Genomic DNA, 15427 nt, shown 5'->3' on the forward strand with positions numbered 1-15427 from the left:
TTATTCCCATCTTCAGAAGAGAAAGTCAACTGAGACACAAAGAAGTTAAACCATTTGTCTTAGGCCACACAGTTTATAGGCCCTGGAGCCAGGATTTACACCACTACAACCTGTTGGGCTTCAAGTGTTATGGGAGCCCCCTTCCTCATGCCAAGGAAATAATATGTTTTGCTTATTTTCTTAAAAAACAACCAAGTTTATCTGAAAAGGAGATGAATTCATTCACTGGGACCCCTCCTATTCACAAACCTATTTCCTTGCGGCCATTAGGACTTTGAGAACAACAGGGGCTGCATAGTGAGGAGTGCACTAGAGGAAGGGAAGAGGGGAGGGAGGGAGGAAACAGGACAGGGCCAGCCTGGCACTGGGGAGGAAATGGAACAAGTGGCATTTGCCTATGTTGTTACTCTCATGCCATGTAACTAGTCTCTGAAGTGTTTGAACCTGACTCTCAATGCTTATTCAATTGTCTGGTCTGTTGCTATCCCAGTTTCTCTTTTGGTGTGGTTGGGATGCAGAGCAGAGGCTCAGAAGGAACCCGCATTTCTGCTGAGTTGCTCAACTCTGCCTTCTTCTCTGTCTCTGCTTCTCTCCCTTCCCTAGGCCGAGGAGCTAAGTTATTGCTCCTCCCTGTAACTTTCCACCCTGAGGGGAGGCACAAGTATTGAGCTGGGGCTTCACCAGGACCCTGCATCCTCCTCCAAGTCACCAACAGGATCACCACCCTTGTTTCTGATGATTACAGTTTCTGGCTCATATCTTGTGTTAAAAATACAAATATTTAGGGGAAATAATTTTTATGAGAAAAGATGCCAACTAGCATACCATTGAGCCCATATGTAAACACAGATATTCCTGTTATATAATGTAACCATTAAAAGAACCATTCTGCATCTGAGATAGTCTTTCAGTGAGGAGTTGAGTAGATTGCCAGTTGTATGACAAAATAATCAGGAAATTGCTATGAGGACATTTTAAAAGAACAAGTTACTGGTTTTGGGAAAAATATTTTAAGAAGATAGCTGTGGTTTTAACTTTCATAAAACAATTGCAGAATAATTGAGTTGCATAAAAATGATGTTTATTTAATTTAATGAGAACCAATTGGCCCTAGTCTTTTTAGCATTCCAGTAACTTTATTTTTTCTTTTTTGCTTGACAGAGTTAGAGTGGAGTGGAAAAATCATTGACTAAAATTGTATTATTCAAGTACATTTTATGAAGTAAACAATTGGTCATATAAGTTAAACTATTTACATTTTAAGAAGTCATTTGCAAAAGAAGTATCTGAGAGATGGCTAGATGTATCTCATGTTAAAGAGGAATGAGCAGTTCTCGGTTTTGAGTGTTGTCTGGATCTCCACCCATGAACTAGCGCCCTCTGGGGGCAGCACTCACCCTAAGTCTCAAGCTAGTTTGTTTCCATGCTGAATTGGAAAGAGGCCTTGACTATTTTTGGTTTGCTTTACAGATGAGACAAGTGGAAATTCTCCGCTCTACAGATGACACAACTGGAAACACTTTTAAATATTAAAAATGTTATTAAAATCTGCCAATGTATTTGAGAGGCAGATAAGCAAGATTTTTTAATAACAACATTTGCATTAGTTCTCTCTAGTATGGATGAATCTAATAATTGGTTGTATACAAAGGATTATATTTATTTCACTTGATTTCAAATGAATTGGATTCTGAGCACCAAAAGGATAAGAAAAAATATGTAATCTCACTCACTGGCTTCATTTCCTTAGAAAAAAGCGTTCCGGATGGCCCCTACTGTTTCTGGCCCAAACCCATGACTTCTTGAAGTTTGGGACATTTACTTTGCTTCTATGCCATGCACAAACCAGGGAGACTTAGAAAGACCAGTCAACCTAGAGCTTGAAATCTGTCTCCTTAGGCTCATTTGCAACCATCTCCTCCCAGGCCACCCAGCTGCAAATTTGGGCACATGCCCTGACGCTCTTGAGAACTATAGCCTCTGCCCCACCCACCCCCCATCTTTCATTTTCAAAGAAGTACAACCATGTCCCTTCTACCACTATCCCTTCTACCCAGAGATTAATATCTTTTCAATCAGTTTAGAGCTTAATAATAGGTGAGTCAATCCAATGAGATGAGGTTTTTGTTCAGCACATCCTTAAGGCAGGGATATGCAAAGAGTGCAGTTATCTACTTGGATGAAAGGGCAGTACAGGAATGGAAAGTACAGTGCGTGTAAAGTCACAATAAATGATTCTTCTGTGTTTCTACTGACTCATAGCACATGGCCTTAATGTGTTCCAAACATAAGTGTATGTTTTGACTGTTCTATGTTCAAATTCTGCTTTAATCATGAAAGATACTGGTTTATGATCTATAACTTGTGGTTTTATAACATGAGGTATGATGGGGTGGTAGCAAATAGAGCATTCCTTAGTGCTTGACAAAGAGAATGGAAGAATTTTAGGGAAAAGGTATCTTGACTGTATATATTAAATACTTATTATATTTTAAACTTTTTCATTTTGATTTTTTTTCATGTAAAGGGTTGAAGGATGCTTGCCCTACTGCCCCAAAACTATGATCCTTGATGAGGTCACCCTCAAATGTGTTTATCCAGGAGACTGTAAGTGTGAACCTTACTTAATTCATTCTGGAAAAATATATAAAACACTGGAATGTTGTTTTTCTGTATGATGGCAAGTGGTGGCGAACAGAAGTTTTAGAGGGACAATACACTGTCATAAGTTTCTTCTTCAATAGCCCTTCCATTGTCTTTTGTTTCTAGTGATTTCCAAGCATGTAGATCTTCCCTCTAACATTCTTCTGTGTTCTCTCTCCCCCAACATTTTCCTTGAAGCTAAAGATCCCTATATGTACTATGTGGGCATTGCTTTAAACAAAATCGATTAAGATAGAGTGTCTTTGTTTTCTTTGTAGGTGCTCCTCTGATTTCCACAGAACCTGCGTTTGTGACCCCAGGTAAGCCGTCTCAACCCACATATACAGGTATTGTTACAATTTTAGACACTAAAATTGAAGTCTTGGCACACTTATATTGTGCCAGCTGCTGGTATCAGTACTGCCCCATTGACTGGACAACCTAGCTGTCACATTTGTTCAGTAGTTGTTCACTGGGTCAGGATGCCACAATTTCTACATAGCTTCTGCATTTGGTCCACTTCCTCTGCCCTTCAGTGAGTTTAGATAACAAAGAATTTCCTCACTTTTTAACTTAGGTTTTACTAAATCTTGCTTAAATTTTCACAGTGATTAAGTTGATTCTAAAGAGGTATCAATGCAAACGATGTCATCCTTTAACGGTTTCCACTCCTGTGCCTGTGCTCTGTCCCAGTCCCTGCGGCAGGCCTCCTGGGCTCACACCCTGGCTTCCCTCCCTCACTGTGCAACTTGCCTCAGAAAAGCATTGAATAAATCCACTCACAGTGAGGCTTGACACACTCAATGTATAATTTCACCTGGGATTATAATTTAGGAAAGCTCAGGTATCTATAATTCATTTGGCTAGCTTTAACTGAGCATCAACTCTGCCAGACAGTATCCTGGCATGGCAGGAGGAAAGGAGAAAGGTAATAGAGGCACAGCTTCCACCCTAACACAGCTGTTAGTCCATAGGCTATCGTGACATTGTAATAGGGGTAAGCAGCAGTAGGCAGGAGGGGTCTTGCACTTATTTTGGACTAATGTTCTCAGAAGGGTAACAGAAAGTAGGAGTTGGACAGACTAGTACAAGGAGGAAGTGTGTTCCAGCTAGAAGTGGAAGCATGTGCAAAAACTTGGAACAGAGAGAAATCATGTCACACAGAGGGACTTGCTAACCCAGCAATAGGCCTTTCAAAGTGAGAGGGAACAAGCATTTATTGAAATCAATAAGAATAGCTATTCCAGACACATTGATTCAGACAGAGGCCTAGCTAGTGTTCCGATTAGGAGGCAAAGGCAGGAGGTATTTATGAGAAAGGGAAGGGGAACAATCACATCAATAGAAGGAAGGCATTTCTATTGGTGTAGGTAAATAACATAGTGATATCAATTCCAAACTATGTTTTTAATTTTCAGTCCAGGAGTTATCAACCCAGTAGTCATAACTGCTTTCTTGTTATCTTTGCAAAGAGTTTTTGGGTACACAGTGTTGTCCTAGGGTCAGCCCAGGGTTATTTTGCCCAGTTGTTACAATCCAAAAATTTGAGATGTCAGACATGCCAGGCAGTTCCTCTGGCATGGTAGCTCCAGCCCCACTTTAAAGAAGCTCTGTTTAGAGACATGAAATTAAGAACAATCTGACAGTCCTCTGGAAGGAACAATTTTCCCCTTCTGGAGGTGGGAGGGGATAATGGGGGAAAGGGTTTTCAGGAACAACTATAAAGGACACATGGACAAAACCATGGCGGGTGGAATCAGGGGAGGGAGGTTGGGATGGCTGTGGTAGGGAGAAAATGCAGACAGCTCTGCTTGAACAATAGTAAAATAATTTTTTAAAAAGAAGCTCTGTTTAGCCCTGCCCAGGTGGCTGAGTTTGTTGAGAGTGCCATCCTGTACACCAAAGGTTACAGGTTAGATTCCCAGTCAGGGCACATACCTAGGTTGAGGGTTTGATCCCTGGTCAGGGGCATATGGAAGGCAACTGATCAATTTCTCTCTCTCTCTCTCCCCCGCTCTCTCTACCTTTCCTCTCTCTCTAAAATCAATAAAAAATATTCTCAAGTAGGGATTTTTAAAAAGTGGTTCAGTTTATATTATTGTTTACAGACTTCAAGCAGGTCAGTGTATCTTGAGCATATAGTGTGAGGGAAATTATGCCAAGAGATGGGATGGAAGAGATTATGGGTCAGGTCATAAAGGATCCATGGTAAGACACTTACATATTTTTTTTCTGAAGACAATGGCAAATCATTGAAGAATTTTGATGAGTCCTGTGACATCTTCAAAATAATAGTCTCACTACTACCATCACTACTATTCTAATTAGCTACCATTTATTGAGTATTTATTATGTGCCAGGCATTGGACTAAGTGATTTGCATACATTTAATCCTTATCAGAACTCTGTGAGAGAGGTGGTATTTTATATATATGGTGGTTAAAAGCCATGGGTCTGGAATCAAAATTTCTGAGTTCGCATTCTGTCTCAAGCACTTACCACACTATCTCTCTGCACCTTAGTTTCCCTCTCTGTAATATGACAAGAGTATTGCTATCAACTTCATAGGTTTCTTGTGAGAAACAAGTGAAATAATCTTTATAAAAATATCTTAGCACAGTTTCTCTCACATCTGAATCCCATACATAATGGACACTGTTCCCCTAATGGAGAGGCCGTCTTCATTTCCAACAGGTCCAGAAATAACAACCCCATCAGAAACGCCCACGCCGGGTTTGGAATGTGAGGTATGACGGGGTAATCTTTTCTGCTGTTGCATCCTTTCCCCATAGCATCTGTTCAAGTGTCTGCATCACTTTCTAAACGCTATTAAACTTTTCAGTGTGATCACTAGTCTTTCTTTGCTAAAACATAATAAGAAATGTGAATTACACTTCAGCAATTGTATTTTTAAACTGATTCATATTTTTCATATTAATTAGGTTCTGGTCACAATATAGAAAATTAAATTCAAATGGGGCCTTAAGTGTGATTCTTTATTAAAGAGTCATCTAGTTTGGGCTTCTCTGTAAATCAGGCATTCAAAAATATTTATTACATAGCTACTATGTGCCAGGCACTGTGCAAGATGAAAAAGATCCAATGGTAAGCAAAGAAAGGAAGGTCATTGGACCCCAGAGTGTGCAACTGCCTGGACTGAGACTTGAGCACTTGCATCCTTACTTCAAGTATGCCACTTGTTCTGGTAAACTAAGTATTTATTCAACCAATTTTTATTAGCATTATTTCTGGCCAGGCACTATTAAGGTGCCATGAATAAAACAATATAAAAGCAGGCAAAAATTCCTATGTTTATGGAGTTCATATCCTGTTGGAGGTTCTGAGACAACCAATAAGAAAAATAAGTTACTGATCATATAAAAGGAAAATAAAACTATTTTTGGTGAGATGGTAAAAAGTCCTCACTGATAAGGTGAGTTTGGAATAAAAGATGTGAAGAAGTTGGTAGAGTGAGCCATACCACCTGAACTACAGTGTTCCAGGGAGAGGGACCAGCAAGTGCAAAGGCCCTGAGGTGAGAATGTACCTGAACTATTACAAGAATTACAAGAAGGCCATTAAGAAAGGAAGGTATAAAATAGTAGCAAGTAAATTAGACTATGTGAGGTCTCATAGATGATTGTAAAGATCGTGGCTCTTTTTCCTAAATGACGGGATATGGCATGGGATATTTTTGAGCAGAGGAATTACATGAGATAACTTGTTTCAGGATTATTTTAGCTGCTGTGTTGAGAGCAGGAGGCAAGGAGAAAATAGAACAAGTTAGAAGGCTATTGTAGGAATTTAGGCAAAAGATCATGGTGGCCTGGGCCAGGTGATAGCAGTGGAGAGGGTGAGAAATGCCTGGATCCTGGGTATATTTTTTTAAAAAAGGCCACAGAATTTGCTGAAGGATTAGATGTAAGGTGTGAGTGGAAGAGAGGCATCAAGGATTCTAAGATTTTTTCCCTTTAGTACCTGAAGGATAAAGTTGACACTAATAATGATGGCACAATGGTGGGGAATTAAGGGCTGGGTGTGTATAACCAAGAGTTCAGCTTTGCCACGGAGAGACGGAAATTCCTTCTAGGTATCAAAGATCTGTGGATATATGGACCAGTAAACAGAGTCTACTTCAGAGGGTTGTTGGGCGAATGAAATGGGTTAATTTGAACAATGGGGAACATAATAAGTAGTACAAATTGTTATCATTACTATAATTATTACCATAATTTAAATAGAATGTAATTTATGAACTTTAAAAAACTACCACTTATTTAATTCTTATTTGTCTATCAAGAAGTCTATGATCTATGAATAAAAATTAATTTATAATAATTCTATCTAAGAGCTAAACTGATCTCACCCATGAATTTTTAATGAAATATTGGGATAATATTGTTATTATTGTTTTACATTGACATTAACAGAAATTATAAGCCATTCTAGCTTTACACAATATAGTATAACAGGTTGACTGCCTCTGTAGAAGTCTGCTTGTAAAACACTAATTTAGACAAATTAGGACCAGGCTTCAGTTTACTCAGACGTGTGAGTACATGGGCCATTCTGATATCTAATCAATATTGAGATAAATCTGCAATAACTACATACTGAGTAGTTTAGAAAGTTTATATCAACAAAAAGTTGTAAAATTTTAATTGTTTATCTTTCAATGGCTATTATATTTAGAAAATATACACTTTATAGAGTGTGAATGGCAAATTTAAAAGTATATATACACAATGGAATACCACTCGGCAATAAAAAAGAATTTAATCTTGCCATGTGTGACAACATGGATGAACCTGGAGGGTATTATGCTCGGTGACATAAGTCAGAAAAAGACAAATATCATATGACTTTACTTATATGTAGAATCTAAAAAATGTAAGTGTATAAATGAAACAAAGCAAAACAGGAGCAGACCCACAGATATGGAAAGTAAGCTGAGGGTTGTCTAAGGGAGATGAATAAAACATTTTTTAAATTTATTGAAAACATAAGTTGAAAATGGGGAAAGCTCACCAATTTTCTTCTTCTTCTTCTTTCTTTATTGCCAGCCTCAACAATTTGATCCTGTTTATAATTGTAGCCAATATATATGCATCAATATGGAATGGACGTTGTATAACTGGTCTCTTAGTTGCCCGAAGGACTTGGAAATGCCTGACTGTGGCTTCCGGGGAAGGCCTGTCCAAGTGAACACGGATATCTGCTGTCCTGAGTGGGAATGTCCTTGTAGGTTTGCATTTCTGAAACACAGTCAGTTTTTAGTCAGGGGCAGATTGTTAGTGTTTTAACCGATCACCTCATCCAGCTGAAGTTATTGTTGAGCATTCTTCATTTGATTTATGATCTTGGTTCCCAGTATGTAACTTTCAGATTTGCTTTAGTCAGACATAATTAGACTAATTTAAAAGATTTTCTAAAGGAGTAATTATCACTACAAATACACATAATTATTTAAGAAACTCAATCCACTCTCCAACACTTTTTTTAGGTCGGTGTTCCATGTTGTCAGAACTGAGCATTATCACATTTGATGGAAACAATGCCGCATTGTATAGTATGGCTTCTTATATCTTAGTAAGAATTCCTGAGGAAATTATAGTTGCTCATATTGAAAAATGTTCCATGAATCAGGTAAGTCATAGTCCATTCTTTTGTCCTTTCTTACTAAATCTATAGCTGCAGAACACTGCTATATTAGGTATTCTCAGAGTAAGAAGGTGCTCAAGAACTCACTGAGATTTATCTTCTGGTACTTAAAACAAAAAATGTTTCATGTGAATATATTTAGAGGCATATGATAGTAATCCAAATAATGTTTTTAAAAGTCAACTGGTACTTTTATTTCAAAAGTGTTTTTTCTCTGTTTTTTTTTCAGAACGAAAACTCATTAAAAAGATTAGTGAGTATTTGCAAAATGTTTACTACACTCCTTCTATTTATTGCTAAAATTATCTTTAACTCTACAAAGTTTTATTTTTTTTTCAAATAAAGGCTTCCTCTGAAAGAATCTCTGGACTTTGTTTTAACAAGTTAAATTTGACAACATCTATACATAAGATAATTGTCCATCGGGCAGTAAGAAAGGTAAGAATACAAAGATTAAAAATAACATTTTGTTAGATGAAATTAAGAAAAAAGAGAAAATTAATTATATCAGTGAAGTTTTATTGCTATTATGTCTAATCATTCTTTTCATGGGCAGTCCAAAGTGTTTCTTAATATTGTATTTCTTCTTCCATAATGTGCCAACTCTTGCACATATTTCTCCCCTGGTGACGTTAACCATCACAACCACATTAAATATGCCAAAGGCTTCTTGGGTAAGGTGAGCGGCCAATCTTCTCAGTGTCAGAGTTAATGTTAGCATTTCAAATTAAACACAATGGCAATGATGTGAAGAAAAGGGACCATATGGTTGGAGAGAGGAATAGTCACGAATACCAGAGTGAAGACCACCAAGAGAATAGATGGAAGTAGTTTTGAAATGTTGATGTCATTTATTTTTTGGCAAAAAAGTGATAGCTAAAATAAGAAAGAAAAAAGGAATAGTTAACTTTATTGATGTGTACTAAAGAAGAGCAAGGAATCACATATATTTACCAGATAGGAATCAATTATAAGCTGGAAGTCTCACTCAGATCTAAAAGTTTCTCTCCAAAATATAAGAAAATAATGTGTAGAGATTTTGTTCAAAATAGCTGGGATGTTATAGGCTTTCTGGAAATAATTCTGTTAGCACAAGATCATAGATTCTAGATAGAAACAATATTAAAATAATCCTAAAATATGGTAAATGTTAGAAAGTTTAATTTTAAACTTAGAAATATGAAAGAGGTACTTTTTGAATGATAGCATTTGACTATAACTTTGATTTTAATGAGGCTGATATATTAACAGGAAGTGGGTGGGAAGTAAACTCAAACTGGGTCAGTGCTGCTACTGTAAGCATTCGGACAGATGGGTGTGTTTTTGGCCTCAGCTGAACTCATCACTGATTATGTATTCAGTTAAAATTAATTAATTTAAAATATCATTTAGTGAGAGTTTTCATGATAAAAACAACACAGGTCCTGATCTGAAGTTACTTGTAGTTGTGTGTGGGAAGCATGAATGTAATTATCTGCCAATTAGAAAGCAGTAGGAGATATAGTGACAGAATTATGACCAAGACATGGAAACCAAAAGAAAGATAATTTAATGCAGTTTATGGGAGGGTCAAATAAGTATTTTTGGAAAACGTGACATCTCAAATAAGTGTTAAAGAATGAGTAGATATTAACAGGCAAGTGGAGAGATGTTTTAGATCAAGAGTGGCATATGAAAAGGATACGAAGATGAGAAATTGAATGTTTGGTCAGGTATAACTTCTATAAATTTACTGCTGGTTACAGCTCATAGTTCCATGTTATTGCCATTATTTAAAGTGCTATTTTTCAGGCCCTGGCTGGTGTGGCTCAGTGGATTGAGTGTCAGCCTATGAACCCAGGGGTCACTGGTTTGATTCCCAGTCATGACACATGCCCAGGTTGCAGGACCGTTTCCTAGTAGAGGGTGCATGAGAGGCAACCACACATTGATTATTCTCTCCCTCTTTCTCCCTCCCTTCCCCTTTTTAAAAATAAATAAATGAAATTATTTTTTAAAGCACTGTTTTTCAAAGTGTATTCCTTGGACTGCTTACATGTGTATTACCAAGAGTACGTGCTAAAAATACAGAGTCTGCAATCCTATTCAAACCTAGGAAGTAAAATCGGTGGGAATTCTAATCTTTACTAACCCTGACAGATGATTGTTATAAATATTATAGTTAAATACTAAGTTAGAAGGCCAAAGAAAGAACCAGATTAAAGAAAACATCCTGAAACTAAGTTATTATGTACCTTAAATTCATGTTAGTACATAGTGGTATAATCAGCATATCTTAAGGGAAACAGACAGAAAAGCTTACATAACAGAAGAACAGTTAAGTTTTGAAGAAAATAAAGGGCAATAGGGTTTAAAAAATACTGACTATATAGCAAGACACAACAAAAGCACAATAAAAGACCTTAGAAGTTATGAGAAGTTGTGGCAGCACCAGAGAAATACATTTTTAAAAACATAAAATATAGTTTATGTTAAATTGGAAGAAATGAGATAATCTGAATTCTCCTAGTTTTAAAAAGTGTACATATAACACATTTTTCTAGCAGATGTAAATGTATTATGTAATTTCAGATAGAAGTGGATTCTATTGTTGTGCCTTTGCCCTTTTCAAATCAAGAACTGCTGATAGAGGACTCTGGTACTATGTATGTGATCACTACCCCATCTGGACTAATCATAAAGTGGGCTCATCTTACAGGAATCTTAGACATTCATTTCGGCTCTCAGTTTAACCTGTCGTCTTACACAGAAGGACTTTGTGGTGAGCATTGCTCTTCAAATCTCAAATTCTAGCTTTATTTTCCTGTTCCCATTACGGTTGTGACTCCTATTGCCATACTTTTTTGATTTGAGATGTGATATTAACTTTCAGAGCCTCATGTGAGTATTGAGGGAAGTAATGATTTTCAAGAATGGGCTAAGAAGCAAGAAATAACTGTTCAATGTGGGTATTTTATGGAGCTATATGCTTAGCACTATTATTACTGCAATACTGTTTATATTCCTACTACCTTGCCTTTATTAAAAAATAATGAAGTGTTAGGCATTATTTTACATACTTTAACTCATTTAATTATAACTATAGCCCTATGAATAGACACTAGATTAATTTGTAAGTGATGAAAATGAGGCATAGAAAATGAGGTTAAAGGCTTAAATAACTTTGTTTCTTATTTTATTTTTTAGTTTGAAATCAAGGAAAACAGTTTTTAAAACCATCTTGAAAGTTATATATACAGGGAATACAATTTTCTGACAAGTTATTCAAGTTTTATTTTAAAGTGTAAAGTCTAGATGCACTTTTACACCTAAATTTACTGTCACAAGGCAGGGTGGGGGAAAGTAGGTTCACAGATGTTCATATGGAAAATAATATAAAAATTAGAGAATAAATTGTTTTGTGTACTCACAATTATAAACCTAATTTTGTTTCATTGTATATGTTACATAAATACAAAGAATTTCAAGCCAAAGAAAACAAATTAGAAATATATTTTGCACATAACAAAATAAAAAGAATAATATTGGCTGTGGTGTCTCCTAGAAAGTTAAGAAGTGGTATCCATTTCCAGCTCTGTGCTCAGCATCAGCTTCCTCATCTTTAAAATGGGAATAGTGCCTTGGCCTGTGTGGCTCAGCTGGTTGGAGCATTGTCCTATAACTGAAAGGTTGCAGGTTTGATTCCTGGTCAGGACACATGTCTAGGTTGCAGGTTCTATCCCACAACCATATGAGTTGGCGCACATGTGGAAGGCAACCAATTGACGTTTCTCTCGCACATCAATATTTCTCTCTCTCCCTTCTCCTCTCCCTATCTTTCTCTCTAAAAGCAATGAAAAAATGTCCTAGGGAGAGGATAAAAATAAAATAAAATGAAAATAGTAATATATATCTTTGAGATTGTTTATAGAATTGTATGTGAAAGGGATTGTAAAAGCACTTAACACATTGCTCAATGCACACAGTGAAAAAATGTTAGTACAAATACATCTATTTTAATATCACTAAATAGTAATTGAAAAGTTTATGGATTAAATAGTAATTGAATAAAAGTTTATGGATTGCCTTCTGAGTGTCTGGCACTATTCTTGCTTGGTGTTGACAACTTGAAATAAATAAGTCCTTGCCCTCACAAATCACACCAAACTCACATATTTCTAAAAATGTAAAGCATTTAGTGGGAAAATTAGCCAAAATGGTTTACATCTTTCGTTGTCCAATTAGAGTATGTTACATGTAGCACAAACTTTTATGATGATTAAAAGAGTTTATTGTAGAAATATATTAGTTATTATTGAGTATATAGTATTGATTATAAACAAGTCAGTAATAACTCAGAGGCTTTGAAAATTATAAAAATAGTAGCTGCTTTAGAGTATAGTTCACTTGAGTTTTGTCTTGGTGGATGTGTTTGCTTTTGCGCTATACTCAGTCCTCTGTATATTCACAAGCTCTGGGGCAGCTGAGGCAGCAGCAGCCTTTATTGATAATGACATAAGAATTGATTTTGAAAAAAATGTTTAACTCATTTCTTTTATAGCTAGGAGCCTTGGGAATTGAGAAACATTATGTCTTAAGGTAGGATGAGATTCATGTAAGTTATGATCAAGGTTCCAGATCCGTTTCTCTGTACTGCCTTCGGCTTTGCACTCCACTGGGTGAACAGGAAGCTCTCTCCTCAGTCTGTCCATCCTCAAGGCAGATAGGTCGAGGCAGGTCACAGCACAATGGCCATCAACAGTCCCTGTCATCCCCAGGAAGGGAGATTGTCTGTGTCCTAGATTCCTAGGTCAATTTCTGAGCTTGGCAATGAATGTTGAACAAATCTATGTGTCTGGTGACTGCCACAGGCTGACTGGTTTATGCCTGGAATACTTGTAACAGTTTTTAATAAAAGGTGTGAGGATTACCTTTATGCCTATCAGGCCCCTCCCCTGAAGTGTTGTCATGTACTAGGTGATGGGGCAGGGGCGATTTCTGAAAGAAATAATTTAATGTTTTCAGGCAGGGTTTCCTTGGGGGAGTAGATGGCTAGGGTGCGATCACCAAATGCCCACTATTATGGGGAATATTTGGCAGATTTAAAGAACTTGTTCATAAATTAGGACATAGGACTAGTGGAAAGTATAAGGATAAAATCAACTTCCTCTTTCTTTACTTCCTATGGTTCTTTCATATATCTTGACTCCTAGGATCATTAACCTTAATCAATTATTATTTAAATGATTTAATTCTGCTGCCTACATTTTAAGTAAAAAAAAAATCCTTCTAAATGTCAAATATTTTTCTAGGAATTTGCAATGACGATCCAGATGATGATCTAAAGATGCAAAATGGCACAATTATTACAAATATGGAAGACATAGAATTATTTATTGAGAGCTGGGAAATTGAGAAATTATTTAAAGTAACAACGAGAAGACCTGTTAGAAATTGTACTGAGTATGACTGCAGTCACTGCATTGAGTTATTAAACAGAAAAGCTTTCACTCCATGCCATAATAAAGTAAGTTGAAAGTGATCATATTTAAGAACTGTTATGTTAGACATTTTGAGAGTAAAGCTGATGAATTCCTGTTCTCGCCATGATGTTTTTCTACCAGACTAGTTTATCTCCGAGCCTTCTGTCAGTATGCTTTGGAATTTAGAATCATTTGCTGTTTACAGATTTATATAAAGAGGAAGTGTTATTATCTTTTTTCTCCCTATGTTTTTTCAGAACTATATCTACAGCTTTCCAGAAAAATGAAAGTCCATCCTATGAAATAAATGCCTCTAGAGAAAAGAGATCAGTGTCATTTCTTAACCCAGTGTAGAAACCAAGATAATGACAGTTTAATCTATTCCCTATGATCGTGGCCTCTTAGGTGTATACTTATAATAGAACCTGTCACACATTCAATTTAATTGTTTTTTATTAGTCTCTAACTTTCTGACTTTAGGTGACTTGTAAATATTTTAAATAATCTGCATATTAAAAAACCCATTATTAGAAACAAAGGACAGACAAATACAGCATTTCATGAATCATTTGAGGAAAAGTTAGTGAGTATCTAAGCACCTATTAGGTGTTGTGTTAAACTGTGATCCAAAGATGAATAAAACCTTCCACTTACCTGCAAAGAGTCTATTGGGAAGGAAAGCCTGGGAGTAGATACATTGAGAGATACACATAGAAGCTCAGGTTTGAAGAAAACTTCCCAGAGTTTAAAGACATTTGAATTTTTTAGAAGAATGCATTTTCCAGGAGAGAGAAGAGAGGAAGGGAGACCTAAGCAGGAAAAAATAATATATGGAAGGGTAAGCTTGGTGTAAAAGCTCAGGTTAGGAAACATTGGAAGTTTAGTGCAAGGCATGTGGGTGGGAAGTTCCTGGAAAGAAGAGTGAGGGAATTGTGAAAGCAGAAAGGTGCCCACTGTGGAGCCCCTGCCCTGCTAAGACAGGGGAAGTACAGACGTCACAGTTCTCAGCCTGCCCTCTACTGGTCCCTGAAGACAAAGGCAAAGGGACAAAAATGGGACATAATTCTGGAGGTTCAGCTTTACTCAGAGATTTGGTTGCAAACAAGTTTTAAATCTTTACATTTATCAATATATGCACTAAAAATAACAAATACTTTAAAACTCATCTCAGTGTCATTGTAATGTCTTTAAAAGCAGAACAATTTGTGAGAATTGCATTTTTAACTGGGAATGTGGAAGGTTGGTTAAATCCAGCAACTTCTTCTTACAATTCAGACCATAGTGAGGCAACACAAATACCATTTAGTGTGTGATAGCCTCAACTTTTCCCTTAGGGTCATCCCAGGGAATTTGATGGCAAAAGAAAGGATGCTCATAATTTGATTTCCCTGCCTCTAATCATCCTTTTTTACAAATCACCACATAGCAGGCAGATGATCTTTGAAAACTGAAAGCAGGATTGTATCATTTCTCTACCTAAATCCCATCAATGTACACTTAGAGTACATCTCAAACATTTATTAATACTTACCAGATCCTCTATGCCCTGGCCTGTCCTCTTCCAGCTTCTTCACTGCTACACTGTTCTTGCCTATTAAACATCAGGCTTTCTCCTTTCAACTCTTGGAATATCCCAAGGTTTTTTCCTGTCAATAGGCTTT

General features: G+C 36.6%; 1 protein-coding gene across 2 annotated transcripts in view; it reads left to right on the top strand.

The window, feature by feature from the left end:
- OTOGL (otogelin like) overlaps nucleotides 1-15427 on the top strand; it is a 127119-nt gene that overhangs the window by 85831 nt on the left and 25861 nt on the right. For both annotated transcript variants that reach the window (XM_045845005.1, XM_045845006.1), the window contains 9 exons: nucleotides 2528-2607; nucleotides 2922-2990; nucleotides 5338-5390; nucleotides 7707-7884; nucleotides 8147-8289; nucleotides 8534-8557; nucleotides 8650-8742; nucleotides 10876-11065; nucleotides 13596-13810. In XM_045845005.1, the coding sequence (XP_045700961.1) occupies nucleotides 2528-2607; nucleotides 2922-2990; nucleotides 5338-5390; nucleotides 7707-7884; nucleotides 8147-8289; nucleotides 8534-8557; nucleotides 8650-8742; nucleotides 10876-11065; nucleotides 13596-13810 (1045 nt within the window). The remainder of the gene's footprint in view (nucleotides 1-2527; nucleotides 2608-2921; nucleotides 2991-5337; nucleotides 5391-7706; nucleotides 7885-8146; nucleotides 8290-8533; nucleotides 8558-8649; nucleotides 8743-10875; nucleotides 11066-13595; nucleotides 13811-15427) is intronic.

This window comes from Phyllostomus hastatus, unplaced genomic scaffold (genome assembly GCF_019186645.2).
Source record: "Phyllostomus hastatus isolate PE091 unplaced genomic scaffold, TTU_PhHast_1.1 phas_contig_432, whole genome shotgun sequence".
Classification (NCBI taxonomy): Eukaryota; Metazoa; Chordata; class Mammalia; order Chiroptera; family Phyllostomidae; genus Phyllostomus; species Phyllostomus hastatus.